This window comes from Eubalaena glacialis, chromosome 3 (genome assembly GCF_028564815.1).
Source record: "Eubalaena glacialis isolate mEubGla1 chromosome 3, mEubGla1.1.hap2.+ XY, whole genome shotgun sequence".
Taxonomy (NCBI): domain Eukaryota; kingdom Metazoa; phylum Chordata; class Mammalia; order Artiodactyla; family Balaenidae; genus Eubalaena; species Eubalaena glacialis.
Window position 1 is genome coordinate 99,308,640 of NC_083718.1, and position 16,641 is coordinate 99,325,280.

At 42.7% G+C, this 16,641-nt stretch overlaps 1 protein-coding gene and 1 pseudogene across 1 annotated transcript; one reads left to right on the forward strand and one right to left on the reverse strand.

Annotated features, from left to right (window-relative positions):
* The first annotated feature begins 313 nt into the window (after positions 1–313).
* On the forward strand, positions 314–9,853 carry HENMT1 (HEN methyltransferase 1). Its single transcript, XM_061186239.1, has 7 exons — positions 314–334; positions 1,837–1,965; positions 3,713–3,825; positions 5,570–5,704; positions 8,002–8,181; positions 8,743–8,917; positions 9,443–9,853. Exons 1-7 carry the CDS (start codon positions 314–316, stop codon positions 9,851–9,853), a joined length of 1,164 nt encoding a protein of 387 aa, XP_061042222.1.
* Positions 9,854–13,530: 3,677 nt separating this feature from the next.
* LOC133088352 (importin subunit alpha-1-like) lies at positions 13,531–15,118 on the reverse strand (annotated as a pseudogene).
* Positions 15,119–16,641: the final 1,523 nt, after the last annotated feature.

Sequence of the window (16,641 nt, forward strand, 5' to 3'; positions counted from 1 at the left end):
CAGTTTGTATTAAACTAATAGTAAAAGGAAAGAATGGGTGTTATTGCATGTGTTTGGCGTGGCGGAAAGTTACTTAGGCTTCCTGAGCCTCTTTGATATTGTCTGAAACAGAACTTCCTGGATAAATTCTGTGGATTAAATGTAAAGAGAAAGAAGAAAGCTCGCTCTCTTCCTTCTCAGTGATCTAGGCAGCTATTCAGTCCAGGCTTCTCTTCTACAAAAACTGATACATTGTATTTACAGCCTAGTCGTTGCTGATTCCTAGGGATTGAAGGAGACATCTGCATTCGTGTCTCAACGAAACTTGAAAACAATGGCAGAAAACAACATAGAGGTAAGGCTTCCCTTCGTGACCTGCTGTATGACTCGGAAGAGTCATCCCCGCGATGTACTGTGAGGTACAGTCCTCCCTTCGTATCCCTGGGGTATTGGTTCTAGGACGCCCCGTACACACCAAAACTCGCGGATGCTCAAGTCCTTTTTACAATATAAAATGGTTATGTTACACATGGTTATTGAATACTTGAGATGTGGCTTGAACAGCTGAGGAACGGAACTCCACTTGACTTTAAAATTAGTTTTAAAAAATTTCATTATTGGAAAACATTTAATATGTTTGGAGTAACTTGGGTATGTGAATCTTTTTAAATGTACCTTTTTTTTTTGAAATTCAAATACAGATCAAGCATTTCTGATTTTATCTTGAAATATTTCAGATATATTGGTTAATATAATTATACCTTCTTAAAAACATTAAAAATAGGCTATGAGAAGGTTGCATATTTGCATATTTCTATTGGACAGCAATGCTCTAGTGCCTTTTGGACTGTATTCCTTTATAAGACTAGTATTTAGGAACACCAGTAACAGCAGTTATGGGTTAATCATGACATTATTTTCTACTGGAGTCATGTCAAGGAAATTTTGACATTTGTAAAAGGCTCCGAATAAGACTATTAAAAAGGAAAACTGCTTAGGACTATTGCAATAAGAGCATTGCAGTAGGGGAGAGGGGTGGGGCCCAAATCCATGCAATAGACGGTGGGGGGGGATTTATAGCATATGAGCAGAGTGAGGGAATCAGTGGATGGAAAAGAGAGGAGAACCCCATCAAGGGTATGGGGTTCTTGCTAAACCTACTTGATAGGCTTCTGAAGGTGGGCCAGCTTGATCATACATTGAGGGCGGGGGATGAGGTGTTTGATCAGATACAGATTGAGCACATATCAAGTGTGGGTGACTTAGCAGGATTCCTGCTAAATCTGGGCCAGGCCAGCCAAAGATAGGACAGGGTCCAGGTAGGTGTAGTCAACAGAGGGCCCATGATTCACTTTGCTGTACAGCAGACACTAACACAACACTGTAAAGCAACGATACTCCAATAAAAATTAATTAAAAAAAAAAAAGGGCTCAGTCTGACTTCAGTTTGGTTAAGGAAAGTCTTTATCAGTTATAAACAGCTTCTAGCCTCCTGCCGACCTGGACCCCAGGCTTTGGCATTTCACTCCACTAAAAGTCCCGTGTGGCTAGGAGATGTACAATTGTTTTATTAAGTGCATTCATAAGTAATTTTATCTTCAGCCGACTCTAGGCTATAGGGAGAATTAAAGCCAGATAATCACTTAAAAGACATGAGAGGAGGCTTAAATGAAATGAAGTGTGGAGGAAGCACAGTGCCACCTGATCTTAGGACTTGAGATGGTTCAAGGGCCTATGTGTTCTATGAAGTGGTTGGGGGACATAAAACGTTCTTCTTATTTAATTCCTGAAGTCATGAATGATCAAAACACTTACCTCACCCCACCCCCCCCTTTTATTTTGTTTGTAAACTTTCAGTGCAATAGTGTGGTTGATGGTAATGTTGAAGAAGTCCCCAACAAGAAGATAATTAAGTTTAATCCTCCATTATACAAACAGCGTTACCAATTCGTTAAAAATTTAGTGGAGCAACATCAACCCAAGAAGGTAGGTATTTCTCTTTCCAAACATTTGTTAATAATGCCTTATGTAATGCTTTGTCAAATAAAAAAATCTTAGTAAGGACTTAGCAAGTAAGCAGAGACTATGCAAAAAGACTTTTGCAAGGAGGGAAAGGGTTGCATAGGGAGAGCATCTGTCTTAATGGGCAAAAAGGATTTTTCTTTTATAGAGAGGAGGATGAGCGGAAGTGGGATACAAGGGTGGTATGATTGGACAGTGGAATGTGTGAACCCTGAAACCAGCCTATTTTCTGGGAGGGATCCTTAGCTAAATACAGTCCAATGTTCAGGGGCCTGGAGGGCGGAGAATTTTGGGACAAGTAGTCAAGGTAATCATTCAAGGCAAAGAATGGGAACACTAGGCAGCATCTGTGAGTGTGGGGGGAATATGGTACCTTCTGAAAGCCCTTTCTGGAAATACAAAGCATAGGTGGATACCTTTAACCTGTTTACCAGGCGCACAGAGCTCCGGTAAAATTCAACATTGCCAGTTTCAGATGTGAAGAAAATCTTGACATTTTACCATTTTACCATTGGATGTGATCTTTATGTGTTCCACATTTCTAGAGCATTTGGTCCGAACATCAAGCAGACTAGTCTTGTGGACATAGGTACTGTGGTTCTTTTTAATTAGATAATAATGGTGGGGGAAAGGCAAGGAGCCCTTGGCATTTATTCGCTTTCCCTTTGTAGCAAAGGTTCATGATCAGTGCTGGCACTGGATTCTGTCTGGGTAACACCTCCCTTCTGTGTCAGTGTTTGGATTTCATAGGACCAAGGGAGCTGGCTAGGCCCAGTGAATATCTGAAGTCTATAGGGTCAGTTACAGGCTAAAGGATGATAGACTTCTTAGGGAAAATGGTGGTTTCTCTCATGAGTTTTGTAAAGTTAAACTCTACAAACTTCTTTTCGCTATGTAGTTTGTAGGTAGTGATGGGGCTCATGTATCCTTAGTATAGTTTCAGCTCAATTCCTGCTTGGAAGAAAATTGGGTATGCTGTTTAAAAATTAGTACAGTTCATTGCTTCCAGTGATTTGCTTTCTGAAACTAGATTTTCATTTTTCAATTCTGTGTTCCCCTTCTTCCACCATCCCATAAATGTGCCTGCCTCAAAGAGGAAAATTACTGAATAACCGTGGGTGCAACTTAGATTGCACATCTTTTTGGGTGTGGGTACTTTTAAGTGTCTGTCATGAGTTATCTTCATTTGCCCTTTTCACCTAAAGTGGGGTTCAGAAATATACAGGTAACTCACCTGTGGTTAATGAAGACTGTTGTGTGATGAAGAAAACAGATTTAATAAAAATCTTTAAGAATGTGTGAATATTTATTAAGGGGATTAGATTAACAAGATCAAGCTATATCCTGGTATGTTTGGTCAGCATCCTTTTCTAAGTCTTGTTGAAGCTTCTCAGAGGCACAGATTCCTCTTAGCACACTTGCCTGTCATGTGTGCTCTCCCTGTGCCAGGCCCCTAGGATATACCTTGATACCTGAGTTAGTTTATTGTCCAAACACTCTAGTAGGTCATGGGAGGTTAACAGGCCTTATTTTTTTCCCCTGGGGTTTACAATGTTTCGGTTTAATTTCCTTTTTGTTTATTTTTTCTACCAAAAAGATACTGTATAATTCTTTTGATACCCACTCCTTCTGGGAAAAAAAAAAAACATGCTTGATCATATGTGACTTCTGGCTATAATGTCTTTGAAATAACATTCTTTCTCATCTACAGGTTGCAGACTTGGGGTGTGGTGATGTTTGCCTCCTAGTGATATTAAAATACCAAAAGTGCATTGAAGAGCTTGTTGGAGTGGATATCAATGAAGGGAGACTTAAATGGAATGGGTAATACTGAGTTTCTAAAATAATTATGCATTAGTCTAAAACTAGTGGCACTTTTTAAAAAAATTAATTCTTATTGGAGTATAGTTGCGTTACGATGTTGTAAAACTAGTGGCACTATTAATTATCGTTAGATGAAGTGGTTTTTTTTTTTTAATTAAGAAAAAAATTTTTTTTATGGCCACGCGGCTTGTGGGATCTTAGTTCTGCGACCAGGAATTGAACCTGGGCCCTCGGCAGTGAAAGCGCGGAGTCCTAACCACTGGATCGCCAGGGAATTCCCAGATAAAGTGGTTTTTTTTTGAATTTTATTTAATTATTTTTTTATACAGCAGGTTCTTATTGTCTATTTTATACATATTAGTGTATACATGTCAATCCCAATCTCCCAATTCATCACACCACCACCACCCCCCTGCCACTTTCCCCACCATTGGTGTTCATAACGTTTCTTCTCTACACCCAGATGAAGTGTTTTTTATACAAGTTCTTTATAACTTGTTTAAAGGGAGGCACTATGAGAGCCCCAGGCTCACCAAATAATGCCTTTACCATGACAGTGATTTGCCTGTATGTTGTGAATAATACCTAGAAGTTCTGCTTCTACCTATGTAGAAAGTATAGCTTCAATTCAGTAATTATAGCAATCAAAGCATTGCAAATTCAATTTCAAATGGCAAAGTCTAATGCTGAACACCAAGATAACTTATAGCAGAGGATTTAAATTGCCACAGCACCGGGGTAGAAGCCCGAGGCCTCCTTCAGTTTGAATGAGTCTCACTCATATATGACTTCCACAGATTGTTTTAAGAATGTTTTTCTTCTAAAGAACAAAAAATTGAAAATCGCTGATCCAAAGTGAGGTGAGAGAACCAAAAGTATTAATAATGAGAGGAATATCAAATATTAAAAATCTTGTTCTCATTGGCCATTTAATGCCCTATGAGATAATTCAAAAAGAGTCATGTACCACAATGTTCATTGCAGCACTATTTACAATAGCCAGGACATGGAAGCAACCTAAATGTCCATCGACAGATGAATGGATAAAAAAGATGTGGCACATATATGCAATGGAATATTACTCAAGCCACAAAAAGAAATGAAATTGAGTTATTTGTAGTGAAGTGGATGGACCTAGAGTCTGTCATACAGAGTGAAGTAAGTCAGAAGAGAAAAACAAATACTGTATGCTAACACATATATGTGGAATCTAAAAAAAAAAAAATGGTACTGATGAACCTAGTGGCAGGGCAGGAATAAAGACACAGACATAGAGAATGGACTTGAGGACACGGGGGGCTGGGGAGGAAGGGGAAGCTGGGGCGAAGTGAGAGTGCATTGACATATACACACTACCAAATGTAAAATAGATAACTAGTGGGAAGCAGCAGCATAGCACAGGGAGATCAGCTCAGGAGGGGTGGGATAGGGAGAGGGGGAGGGAGGGGATATGGGGATATATGTATGCATATGGCTGATTCACTTTGTTGTACAACAGAAACTAACACAACATTGTGAAGCAATTATACTCCAATAAAGATGTATTAAAAAAAATGCCCTATGAGAGAGGAAGTTACCCTATGACCTTGTGCTTAATACAGCAAGTCATGGAAACAGGCCATGTCAGACTTACCAATGTAGGCAGAAGATAATTTATCAGAGGATCAGAGTTTCTGTAGCTGGTAAGATATTCCAAATAGATGGTATGTGTTCAAATGTTCCTTCTGCAATAATGCTTCTGCAGGTCTAGGCTGTCCCCATGCATGGGGGATCATCTGGATCCTCGAGAGCTGGATTTAGTTATTACCTTGTATCACGGCTCTGTTTTGGAGAAAGACTGTCGTTTGCTTGGATTTGATTTGGTAGCATGTATTGAATTGTAAGTATTAAACTGATTCTTACTGTATACATTCATTTGAAAAATCGGAATAAATTAGTCTCAGTAAATTTAGTGTCCTAAATATTTGTCATAATCTGAGTTATTTGTAAATAAAATTGCATGTCAGCTGGGATTGGCTTTTTACTGGCCTTTTTCAACTTTTTGTTTGGAAATGATTTCAAGTTTATAAGTAAGATGCAAAATGTATAAAGTACCAGGAACACCCATATCCTTTATCCTGATTCACAGATTAACAATTTTTTTTTTTTTTTTTTTTTAACATTTTCTTTATTTTATCTTGTGTATATGTGCTCTCCTGCTGTCTCCCTCTCCCTCCACACATTTTTTTTTTTCTGAACCATTTAAGGGTAGGTTTTACCCTTTGCCCCTAATAAATTCAGTATTAAATAACCAGTTCCTATTTTTTTCTTTTCTTTTTTGGCCACGCCTCAAGGCTTGCGGGATCTTGGTCCCCCGACCCTGGATCGAACCCGGTGAAAGCTCTGAGTCCTAACCACTGGACCACCAGGGAATTCCCCAGTTCCCTTTATTTTTTTTACTTTTAAAATTTATTTATTTTTGGCTGCGTTGGGTCTTTGTTGCTGCGCGCGGGCTTTCTCTAGTTGCGGCGAGTGGGGGCTTCGTTGCGGTGTGCAGACTTCTCATCGCGGTGGCTTCTCTTGTTGCGGAGCACGGGCTCTAGGTGCGCGGGCTTCAGTAGTTGTGGCGCACGGGCTTAGTTGCTCCGCGGCATGTGGGATCTTCCCGGGCCAGGGCTCGAACCTGTGTCCCCTGCATTGGCAGGCGGATTCTTAACCCCTGCGCCACCAGAGAAGCCCTTCCCTTTATTTTATTTATTTATTTTTTTTAATTATTGATTTTCTTTTACCTCTTTTTAAATTTTATTTATTTATTTATGGCTGTGTTGGGTCTTCGTTTCTGTGCTAGGGCTTTCTCCAGTTGTGGCAAGTGGAGGCCACTCTTCATCGCAGTGCGCGGGCCTCTCACTACCGCGGCCTCTCTCGTTGCGGAGCACAGGCTCCAGACGCGCAGGCTCAGTAATTGTGGCTCACGGGCCCAGCCGCTCCGCGGCATGTGGGATCCTCCAGGGCCAGGGCTCGAACCCGTGTCCCCTGCATTGGCAGGCGGATTCTCAACCACTGCGCCACCAGGGAAGCCCCCCTTTATTTTTAATAGGAATATTTTTCATTTTTGGCTTTTAATGATTAGACTCAGGCTATGCATTCCTGGAACACAGTAGAGCACTGAAGATGTTATTTGGATCCTCGGGTCATTCCATCTGGAGGCACCAATATCCGTTTGTCCTTGGGGAGGTTAATTTTGATCTTCCCAGTCAAGGTGTGGTTGCTTAGCTGTACAATTACTACTCCCCCTCATCCCCCTCACCCCTGACAAGTGATAAGCAGTCTGGAGACTGCAGACCATACACACATCTTGTTACTCATCCGTATTTCCCCCCAAAATTTCCCTATATTATATGGTGGCAAATGGTTTTTGCAATTTCAGCACTCCTCTGTATTTACTAGTCAAGAGCCCTCCTACCTCACTTATTTATCATCAGTATGAACTCATGAATTTCTATTTTTTTTTAATGGTTTGTAACTTACTGTATTTTGCTGCTCACATCTTCCCAAGATTGGTCAGTGGGGGTCCCTTCAAGCTGGCTCCTGTGTCCTTGTGATATGTCTGTCCTTTTTTGAGCACTTTATTTCCAGCATAGCAAGATGTACCAGGCTGGTTGTCTACTTTTCCTTCCCAGTCCGCCATTTCTGGTTCCTTTTAATGGGAAATGGTATTCAGAAACCAAGATGTCTCTTAATGACCTTTTAATAGTAGTTAAGGGTCTTATTCTGGGGTCAGTTTACCTGGTACTGTGTTCAGATTTCCAGTTTTTAGTAATGTGTTCTCTAGAGCAGAGTGTTTCTCTTTTGTATTTCCTGTTGCCTGGCACGTAGTAGGTGCCTAATGTTTGAAATTACTTATGGAGAACATTAGAGCATTGGTTAAAGAGCCAAGGAGCAATGATAAGTGTCATCCATGTGCAGCCTGGGTCTGAATTTCCTTTTTAAGGCTGAATATTCCATTGTGTGTATCACAGTTTGCTTATCCGTTCATCTGTTTACAGCCACCTTTTGGCTATTGTGAATAATGCTGAACCATATTTCTCTTATCTGGTCTGAGAGGTCCATGCTTAGAAGTTGTTTTGCAAAGTCAATTAGGAAACTACTTGCAAATGAAGCTAGGTTTCCTTATATCTTTCTCACTTACCACTTTAGAATAGAACATTTTGATTCAGAAGATCTGGCGAAGTTTCCTGAAGTCGTATTTGGGTACATGTCTCCAGCCATGATTGTCATCAGCACACCGAACTCTGATTTCAATTCCCTGTTTCCATCTACAGTCTTCAGAGATTCAGATCACAAATTTGAGTGGAGTAGAATGCAGTTTCAGACCTGGTGAGTTCTTAAGTGTTTTTGTTTTTTTGTGACTGTGCTGGAGTTTTAAACCCTGTGAAGTAAATCTTATTATCTACAATTATTTCTTATTTTATTCCAATAAAATTGATTCCCAAAGTGCAACTTAGCATATAATCATTAAGAAACCACCACATTTGGGCGTTATTTTCTGTCAGGTCCCACAGGCAGGCACGTGTGGAAAGGGTATGTGGGCAGCAGGTACCTTTCACGTGAAGGTATCAGGAGTTATCTCCCAGGAGCATGACAGATGGTCATGTTCTGGCATAATCTGCAAACGCAGATAGGAGTTGGGATTATAGCCCTTCCGGTTTCCTTGTCCATCCCTGCATACTTCTCCATATTCTTGTGGTTACTGGGAAACTGACACTGTCATTGCCTTAACGCTCTTAACAGAAATAAGCAAACCCCGTGATATGGCATTAGGTGGTGTTGTAGGAATTGCAGCTTGTTTTGTCTTGTAATTTTCATGTTCTATTCTACTGGAAATGGTTGTTTAACAATAGTTTAGAAAAATGATTTTTCTCTTTGTTTTGACTTTAGGGCTTTAGACGTGGCCAGTCGCTACAGTTACTCTGTGGAGTTTACTGGTGTGGGAGAACCACCAGCAGGAGCTGAGGATGTTGGATGGTGTACCCAGATAGGGGTCTTCCGGAAAAAAGCAAAGGCAACTGAATCTGCTGTTTTGGAGCACCATGGCGAACATGTTTATGAAGTTGTGAGTATTCTCTGTGGCTCTGAGAGCAAGTTCATTTATTGGGATGGTGAAATGAGTCCCTACTATTGATAAGTGTAAATGACCTTTTTTGAGGAGAATCCCATGCCCCACAGTGTCTCAAAGCATGTTACAGAGAATGATCTGCTGCTGTCTTAGAAATACTTCCAGGCTGTTTGCTCCAGCAAACCACCCTCCCGCTTTTGTAATCTGTTAGGATTAGCAGTTTCTCCGTAGCTTGGTTCGGGAAATGACATGAAATTGAGCCTCCAAGCTTGTCAGACCCTTTTGGTTTTGGGAGGTATGTATGATGAAGAATATGGTGAAGAGTGTCTATGTCAATAGTTTTGGACTCCCATTATAACTGTAGCATTCACAACACGTAGGGTTTGACATGTACATATGCTTATCTGTACGTACAGTTAATTCTAATGTGGTAACTAGTTACTAGGTTATGTGGTAACTAGGTTACTAGTGGTTTTGAAAATTTTCTTCTATTCCCAGTCTTTTGCATTTTTTTCTCTTCAGATTTATACGACCTCATACCCGAGTTTACAGCAAATGAATTACTGTAGACGTGTAGTGACTTATCTAGTGTACCGAGAGGTGAACAGAATGAAACGGAGATGTCAAGTGAGTCTGAGACAGCATGAGTTGGAACCTGAGTCCGCAGACCCTGGCAACCCAACAAGAAAATTCATCTCAGACCTTCCAGTTCCAGTACTCACAGAGGCAGACAAAGCCATGGAGATGACTCCCCAACCCTTCTGTATTGGAGATAAGTTTTATGTACCCCTGGAGAGAATCATTGCTTATCCCAGGCTGCGGCACATATGTGGTAATGTAGAGAAGCTGAGAGAGTTCCTTGCTGATGTAGTAGAACTGAACTGCGATGGTTCTGCAGTGAAGGTTGACTTGCATGATTGTGGTGACTACTGAGCCTTCTTTATTTCCTGACATTCAGGGTCTTAGCAATAATGGGGCTCATTTAGAATTTAAACTTTGTGCAGCCATAATTCAGGTAACTTTTAATTTAAAAATCACCTAACTTTTGTTTTCTTGTGTGTTGAATGTGACATTAAAGAGTTTTTAAAGAAAACTGAATTATCTAGTAGTGTTTAAAATCTTTTCCCAGGGGGTAGAGTAGCTTTAAAACCTCTACCTACTCTGGGCTAAATTCTAACCTGTAATACTTAGCCTAAAACACATACAAAACAGGAATGCAGGTATTTGAAAGGAACAAAACTTCATAATTAAAACATTGCCTGTGGTTTTTGAGTTTTGCTCTCTGGGAGCTTACTGGCTGGAATTGGGGTGGTAGTAGCAGTAGGAGAGAGGGAAATACAGCTTCTTGTAATGGGGAAAAAAAGTGGTCCAAATGAGGCATTTCTTATTTATTTATTTATTTATTTTTGTTTTTGGCTGCGTTGGGTCTTAATTGCTGCGCGCGGACTTTCTCTAGTGGCAGCAAACAGTGGCTGCTCTTCGTTGCGGTGCGCGGGCTTCTCATTGCGGTGGCTTCTCTTGTTGCAGAGCATGGGCTCTAGGCGCGCGGGCTCAGTAGTTGTGGCTCGTGGGCTCTAGAGTGCAGGCTCAGTAGTTGTGGCGCACGGGCTTAGTTGCTCCGCGGCATGTGGGATCTTCCCAGACCAGGGCTTGAACCCGTGTCCCCTGCACTGGCAGGCAGATTCTTAACCACTGCGCCACCAGGGAAGTCTCGAGACATTTCTTTCTAAGGCGTGGGAGTGCAGAGGTTAGCCAACCAGGTATGGCAGCTGTACTATCAATCACAGGGACCCCTATGGACCCATATGCCCATCTTGCCTTTCCACTGTACTTCCTGTGCACCTTGGGGACAGAGATGGATGTTTGAGCTTTAGCTACCACTTGTGTATTCCAAACCAGCAGAAAAGGGAAAGGATGAAGGGCATGTGCCAGCTGCCTGGTAAGGTCTGTTGCACTGCTCCTGCTTCTTGGCCAGATGGAAACCTCATGGCCATACCTTACAGCAAGGGATGCTGGGCAGTGCAGTCTTTTTTTCCTGGGATGCCACGTGCCCATTTGGTGGGCTTCTGTCAAGGAACAAGGGGGAGAGAGGACATGGTGACCACCTGCCACAACTGGAATGTCCTGAAACAGGCTGTGGCTGGGCAGGGTGGGTACCTGGGAAGGGCTTCCTTGGGGCTGTAATTCTCAAGCTGAGTTTTGAAGGGTTAATAATTAAGTCAATGGAAAGTGGATTTGGCCAGGGGGGGTGAGTAGAAAAAAGGGGTTCTGGAAGAGAACGGTATTACTCAGACTGCTCCGTCAGATCCCCTCTGTGTACTTGCACTGATTTTACTCCTGAATGCATGCAATCTAGAGTTTTGCATCCCCACCCTGCCCAAAGGGCCCTCTGTCCTCACCTTTCTAGGCCTGTGCAACTTTCTAGGCTTTTCTTCCCATTGCTCTTCTGTTAGAGCCAAGATCTTCTAGCCAAGTCTCCAAAAATTAACTTTGTTCAGGCTTAAGCACCTTCCAGAAGTGTTTAAATGCTCATAATTGCCATGGGTGATGGGGCCACGCTCCCCATGGCTTCCCCATGTCTTTGCAACTCCTGCACCTACATTCTTCTTAATCTGTCTTTACCTCCCTATCTTGATACAGGTCTTTATTTGCATGTTGAATGGTTCTAAGCTGGGGGTCAGCAAATGCTCCTGTGGGGACAGAGTAACTTTCAACGTTGCAACTACATGAGTTGAATGGAAAAGTGAACACAATAATTCTATGTACAAGAGTCTTTCTGAGACCAAATGATCAAATATCTGATTTAAATATAATGATTTAAAGGAAACAACGCTGGCAACCCTACCCATATCTGTATACAGAACAGGTTGTATAGTACCTAGCCAGATTTCAAGTGTCTCAGATACTCGTGGAGTGTCGGGACCTGCTGAAATGCGGTATAGTCCCCTCCAGCCGCTGCCTCTGTTACACTTGCCTCCCGCTCCCTTTACTGCCACCTCTAGCTTATTGGAAACCAGCTCCCCAGGGTGCAGTGCTGGATGGCCTGTGGCTTTTCATCACTACTGGGTTTCTGGGAATAATTTGCCAGGAGGTTCCTGAGAAGGGACATAATCTTATCTGAAATTTCACAATCATGCCTTGCTGGGAGTGGGTCCCTCCCTTCCCAGTTTGGCGGGCTGCATATTAGTAGGCCCTTTGTATCTGGGGAAATGTTTTTTATTTTGGCTGCATTGGGTCTTCGTTGCTGTGCGCGGGCTTTCTCTAGTTGTGGCGAGCGGGGGCTACTCTTCATTGCGGTGCACGGGCTTCTCATTGCGGTGGCTTCTCTTGTTGTGGAGCACGGGCTCTAGGTGCGCGGGCTCAGTAGTTGTGGTGCGCGGGCTCAGTAGTTGTGGCACGCAGGCTCAGTAGTTGTGGCATGTGGGCTCAGTAGTTGTGGCTCACGGGCTCTAGAGCACAGGCTCAGTAGTTGTGGCGCACGGGCTTAGTTGCTCCGCGGCATGTGGGATCTTCCTGGACAAGGGCTCGAACCCATGTCCCCTGCATTGGCAGGCGGATTCTTAACCACTGCGCCACCAGGGAAGTCCCGGGAGAAATGTTTTACATAATTTAAAAATCTTTTCAGGCTTCCCTGGTGGCGCAGTGGTTGAGAGTCTGCCTGCCAATGCAGGAGACACGGGTTCGAGCCCTGGTCTGGAAAGATCCCACATGCCGCGTAGCAACTAGGCCCGTGAGCCACAATTGCTGAGCGTGCGCATCTGGAGCCTGTGCTCCGCAACAAGAGAGGTCGCGATAGTGAGAGGCCCGTGCACCGCGATGAGGAGTGGCCCCCGCTTGCCGCAACTAGAGAAAGCCCTCGCACAGAAACGAAGACCCAACACAGCCATAAATAATAAAATTTAAAAAAGAAATTAAAAAAAATAAAATAAAATAAAAATCTTTTCATTGATGGAATTTAAAGGAAACTTTGCACCGCACAGCTTGCGGGATCTTAGTTCCCTGACCAGGGACTGAACCCGGGCCCTTGGCAGTGAGAGCGGGGAGTCCTAACCACTGGACCACCAGGGAATTCCCTAAACATTGTAGACTTTAAACTTTTTCCTTAATGCCTGCCATTGGGAACACCACTGAGAACTTCCTGCCTCTCAAATTTACTGCTTTTCTTAGAGAGTCCACCATTCCTCATAGAATTCCAGTGGATAAAATATCTATTATGATATCAATTATTTCACATAAATGGTATTATACATTTTGATGCAGCTTTATCGTTAGTAATATATTTCATAAATTCACTTCCATCTATTTGTACTCCATTCTTTTTAATGATTACATCTGCTTTTTTTTTTTTTGAAGTAAAGAAAAGGGTGGAATTTAATCTTTATTTACAGGGCACTGCAAGATATGAAATTCCACATAGAAATAAGAAACCCATTGAGAGGAGAAGCTTCATACAGTATGTACAGTTTAGAACTGTTCAAGTATAGTTTCTCTGTAAAAAGTGCTACAATAACAAACCATGTATAAAAAGAGTTCTTAGTAGAGAAAACAGTAAGACAAACTTCTACCAAGCATAGTACACAACGAACAACTTAATGCCTCAGGTGTACAGTCTAAAAGTTGAAGGTCCCAGCAGTGCCATCCTGAACTTGGAATGTAAACCCTTCAGAGGTAGTTTCTGGCACAACATTTTGATCTTCCTCTTCCTCCACAGAGAAATACGTCTCAATCAAAGGTTTAATGAACCTTTGTACACAGACTCATTTTCATGGTTTTGTAGAGCTTCAATTTTGTCTAAACCTCCACATTCTTCAATCATTATACTAAGTTTCTCAGTTTCACCTAGTTTCTCAGCAGCCTGAAAGATATTTGAAATGGCATCCAGAATAAACAGAATAATTTTGGTGTCTTTCGCAGTTAGGAGGTTCATCAACGGTTCTATTATGCCACAATGAACAAGGTATACGACCTGCTCAACTGTTCCGCCACGTGTGTAGTTGGTCACAGCCCATACAGCTTCCTTTTGTGTCTTAAAGTCTGCCTTAGAGAGAACGCCAACAAGGAACGGGACTTATCCATGATGTACAACTTGTTGTATCTGGTCCTGGCGGCCAGCCGTGATGTTTGACATTGTCCACGTAGCTTCCTTCTGAGTATTTGTTTTGGAGTTTGTTCGTAGGCTGGGAAAGATGGCAAGTGCTCCTGCATCTGTTACAACCTGAGTCTGTTCATCTGTCCCAGTGACAATATTCCCTATGGCTCTTCGCGCGGGAGTCACGATTGGCAATTCAGTAGCTCCTAAAAGCTTCACAAGTTGGGGTACAACCCCAGTTTTCACAACCATTTCAATCTGTTCATTTGTACCATCGGTAAGGTAGGAAATAGACCAGCAGGTATCAGCTAAAACTTCTGGATCATCATGATGCAGGAGACAAACTAAAGTAGGAAGAACTTGCTCAACAGCGTCTAAGGGGGGTGGTGCAGGATTCTTGTTGTGACAAAGATTTGAAAGTGTCCAGGTGAGATTACGTAAGTAACCACATGCTTAAGATGACATATCAGGAACCTCCAGAAGTGCCAACAGCGGGTCAACTGCACCATACTTGATAACGAAGTCTCGGAAAACCAAGCCATCACCTGCAATGTTTCGTAGAGCCCATAGAGCTTGTTCACTGATGTGAGCGTGGGGAGATGCCAACAGAGAAATGAATGCTGGGATAGCACCTCCATCTACCACAGCCTTGGTCTGTTCTGATGTCCCAGAAGCAATGCTAGTGAGGGCCCTAGCAGATTCAAACTGAATGGGACTACAATCAGTTCTGCCCAAGCAGGACACAAATTCTGGAATCAAACCCGCCCGTTGTCTATGGGGGGCTGTTTTTCCCTAGAAAGCAGTTTCCTAGCAGCTTGAGTAGCTTGGAGTTGGCTTTCCAAATTGTTGCTACTTATGCCTTTGACAATGTCATCAACAGACCAATTTACAGTGCCTTGGTTGTTGTGGTTTTCCTGCAGTGGAGAAGCAGCATCATCTGGAAAAGAGCTGACGTTTCTCCTTTTCAGCATCTGGTCATCCTTCTTAGCTTTCCTGAGCTCCACATTAACTTCTATTCGGCGCTGCCTCATTTCTGTACTGTCTTTCCCCTTGTTCTTGAATCTGTTAAGGCGGGCGGCTGGTGAATTAGCATTCTCACTGGTGGACATGGTTATGAGACAAAGGGAGAAAGCTACACAGCCGGCTCAAGCTTCCACAGGAGGCAGCTCGGCTGCCCTCAAAACGTCCACCACGGTCAGCCCTACATCTCCTTTTTAATAAAACGGTAATAGTAATGCAAGTTCATGCTAAAAACCCAGACTGCTCATAAGGATGTAAAGAAGAAATTAAATCTCCCTCAACAGTTTGCCCCCAACCCTTCCATTTCACTCCCTAGAAAACTATTAAAGGTTTCTTGTTCCCAGTTAAGTACAAGTAAATTCCAATTTTGCAAGAACTAGTGGCCTTTTGGGGGGCAGGTTGTTCCATTTTTTTTGAAAACCACCTGAATGGGCCACAGTTTTATAACTATAAAGGCCTTACGAATAGCAAACTTTGCTCCAAGGAGTTAAAAGTGCACTGTATGATGATGAAAAATGTGGTTCTATAAGGGGGCAGAGTTCTATCTGCAGATTTTTGTGGGAAAATTAGCACCACTGGCACCACCATGGCCCACCCACCAGAGCAGGTTGAAGTTTGTGTTGCCAGGTATTAGGTGGAACTTCCCTCCCCCTTGTTCTGAGTAAGATTTGCCTGTAATTCCTATTTCCACGGTCTGGGCAATTCCAAAACCCCTTTAAGAATTTCTGAGAAGCTCACAGCACTCCTTCTGGCGCAATTGCCACACAATTGAGATGTGAAACCCCTTCAGTGTCTCCACAACACTCACAGAGCACTTCTACACAGCGCCAGTCTCCACATCCTTCCCTTAGCTTCTCACCTCCCCACCCCCTCTTGCCTTTCTAACCCTCCTGTCTACAGCATACCCAGCAGTTCAGCTCTCTTTAAAGTATTGCTCTCAAGCCCCTGGGGCTCATTTCTGTCAGGAAATTATTCCAAATGAAAGTAAAGCCCTCAGCTAGAGTTTGGGTGCCAACAAAATCACCTCATTACAGCTGGTACTGTGGAGACTGAGCTGAGCAGTTGTAGACTGGAGGTCAGGGACTGAGCACTGCCAGCAGTGCCATGGTGGAATCTTGATTATACGTTCATGGAGGATGCAGGTGTTAACTATGGTCACCATGGTTTATCACTGAATACGGTGCACATCTTTGGGGATATCCTGAAATAGGGAACATTTAAGAGTATTGGTGAGATCTAGCAAGCCAGCTTTTAGGAGCTGGAAGTCAAGTTTGTTCAGTAAATGTTAATTTCACCTCTTTTGTGACTAGTTTTTGAAGCCAGGGGCAGGCTAGTTATAAATCTGTCTTTTGAAAGTTAACTGTCAAGGGCCTATGCCCATTTATCTGTTGGTTTCTAAGTTCCTGTCAAACTGTATGTACTCTGTGCCAGCATTGCTGCAGTTACTGCTACCTCCTCCATTTCATCCTGTATGCTGTGACCCTACCTGGAAATTAAACTCTGGTCATTCTATTCTTACCTGGAAACACTGCATTGCTCCCTACTTTCACACCTCATCCTTGACTCAGATACTTTGCTTTCATTGAATAGGCTGTGTTTTCCCATTGCTATG